The sequence below is a fragment of the Rhagoletis zephyria genome, unplaced genomic scaffold (genome assembly GCF_001687245.7).
Source record: "Rhagoletis zephyria isolate East Lansing unplaced genomic scaffold, Rhagoletis_zephyria_1.1 Rzeph_scaffold_01331, whole genome shotgun sequence".
In the NCBI taxonomy this organism is placed as follows: Eukaryota; Metazoa; Arthropoda; class Insecta; order Diptera; family Tephritidae; genus Rhagoletis; species Rhagoletis zephyria.
In genome coordinates, this window is record NW_016158415.1 from 123,444 (window position 1) to 126,071 (window position 2,628).

At 35.5% G+C, this 2,628-nt stretch overlaps 1 protein-coding gene across 3 annotated transcripts in view; it reads right to left on the bottom strand.

Moving 5' to 3' along the window:
- The window catches only part of LOC108363660 (tachykinin-like peptides receptor 99D), a 37,085-nt gene extending 35,370 nt beyond the window's left edge, over positions 1–1,715 (bottom strand). For 2 of the 3 annotated variants that reach the window (XM_017617089.1, XM_017617088.1), the window contains exon 1: positions 1,054–1,715. In XM_017617089.1, coding sequence (XP_017472578.1) covers positions 1,054–1,373 — 320 coding nt within the window. In that variant the 5' untranslated portion in view covers positions 1,374–1,715. Of the gene's footprint in view, positions 1–989; positions 1,009–1,053 lie in introns of those variants that run through there. The other variant, XM_017617090.1, reaches the window with a different exon arrangement.
- Positions 1,716–2,628: the final 913 nt, after the last annotated feature.

A 2,628-nucleotide genomic window follows, 5' to 3' on the forward strand; every position in this document is an offset into this window, starting at 1 on the left:
TATATTTTTTTCGGTATAGAACAATCCTAGGGGTGAGAGCATTAAATTTTCGACTTTACTTTTTTTTGGACCACCCTAATGCACACACATTTTTTGTATGCCCCTTAAAAATTAATTTATTAAACTTCTTCGGGCATAGATTTTATGTTTTTGAATTTTTCTGAGTTTTAATTTTTTGAATTTTGGATTGTGTCGTTATTGCGCCATCTGTTACTCAAAACGAAATACCTACAAAAACACATAATTTTTGTATCCTTCTCTCACTTCCAGCGCAAGGACGTGTTTGCGGAATGATGATGAAGTGATTTTGTATGGGAAATAATTTATGCCAATATATTTGAATCAAAAACATACTTAGAAGATAACAACCAATACTTCCCATATACCAAACGATAGGAAAAAACTTGAATTTTTGACTAAAGAAAACAAAAACAAAGTCGTTTAAGCGATTTTCGAGCATTTTGGCGTTAAAAAATTTTTGCCTTAAAATGCTCAATATTTGTTGAGTTTATATAAAATTTGTAAGCGATGATATTTCAACTGCTCTAAAGAACCTATATCCCGAAAATTAAAGTTATATCTGCTAATCATAAGCTGCTAGAGCATGTTAAAAACTCAAAATTGACCCCAAATTAAGCCAATATTTCCCGTTGTTTCTACGACAGAAAACGAATCTTTCTACAGGTTTGGAATTTTATCTTTGAAACGCCACACATTTCTTTGAAATCGCTGAAATTCGTGAAGCTCTAAAAATTACAGCTACGACATTTGAGCATAGCCTCCATATCGAAACGTAAGACGTATTCTAGGTCAAAGAACAAGTTTCGGAAGGACAGCCAGTCTACATATTTCGACGTTTGAAAAATTTACGTAAAAATTAAATTTATAAAATAATTAAATAAATTGAAGTGATCATGTAACACAACACATTTACACGCACACAAATAAAGTAATACATGAAAGGCAATATTTTCGCATATCATACTTACAACATTGTACTGTTGACATTGCTGCCTTNAATTCCCACTGGGTATTTTCGCATATCATACTTACAACATTGTACTGTTGACATTGCTGCCTTTACTCGCACTACTGCAATTGTTCACACCGTAGAGCAGCAGCGATTGATTGCACAAATCCAACGCTGATGTCCTGCCGATAAGTTGCGAATAATTGTTTCGCATATCCTCCACAAAGCTGTCAATAGCAGTGGGTTGAATATTGCTGCCGCCGTCGCCGCCGCTGCCGCTTCCCTCGAATCCACTATGGAAACCCAAGTTGTAGGGCTGCAGGCTTTCAACAACACCCGTTGCCTCTATGGCAATAGCCGCCGCTGGAATATGTGAATCAAGCATTTTACCACCTACATACATAACTACCACCACGTTTTTAGGCTATGGATTTTGGGTTTTGCTTGCTTAACATATACTTAGATTTATCGTTTTTTTTGTAGGCTTGTGTAGGCTTTTTGTGCTTGATTTTTCTGCTTTGTTGCTCTTTCTTTCGGCATGATTTACATAAACAATCTCTACTAAGCTGTTACTCGTATTTGCTGACATTTAAGCATCTTGTGGGCAGGTTGATTTTAATCCCGTTATTGGATATCTTTGTGCCATTATTAAAACAATTTGTCTTGCGTCAGTGTTTTAAGCTGATTTTGATGATATATAGAGAGGGCCTTATGCGGCATGTTGATTTTGGGCACCATTTTACCACACGCTGAAAAGAAAAGAGTGAAAAAATGAGTTCCTTCGTAAAAGAATTTACATTTTGTTTTGTGTCTGAAAATTATGGAAAAGTGTGTTTGCTCGTGATTGACCTTCCATTTTTTCGGTGTCCATCTATCGAACTGTTTGCCAATTTGTTGGTGCTTAAACTTTCTCAGTGCTATCAACTTTCCTGCAGTTACACCCATATTTTTATGGATTTCCTCCTTTGTCCTATATACCCCAATCAAATCTACATTATGCGGCTTCTTATGAGTGAAAAGGAAAAAATACCAAAAAAAAAAAACAAATGCAAATATTTACAGCTTTCTCCTTATCATAATTTCGAATTAATGACTTCAATTGCGTTTGTTTTTCATGCTATCACTTGCACACTGTGGTCTCTTTGAGATACAAATTTTAAATTTTTCCATCCAGCTCCTTTTCTATTATCCTATTTTCCTATTTTTTCTATTCGTATATTACTTATGAGGTTCGGATAACTTTGGCAATCAAAACTGTATTTGCATATGTATGTATGTATGGTGAGATGTTGCTGGAAACGCCACAAAGGGTACAAAGGCATACAGGGAATATAAATTTCCACCAAAATTATCAGCATAAAAGTCCATTGTATACGGAAATTCACTGTTGGCTGTGCCTAAGTCAACTCGGAACTTCTCTGGAAAGATTATTTACTACCACAAAGCAAAAAACAATATCCTCTGTACGTTCTCAGCCACACGCGAATCTTAGGTTGTTTTCTTTTCTTCAAAAATTGTTGCCTTCTCATCGTTCTTTCCTTAGTGGTTGTGTGTAGCAAAATTTTTGGGTAGAAATGAAAACGCCATTATTCATGCCAGCTTATATGCCTTAGTAAGTTTGTTACGAGGTTGTCATGCACATATGGCACAATGCAGCA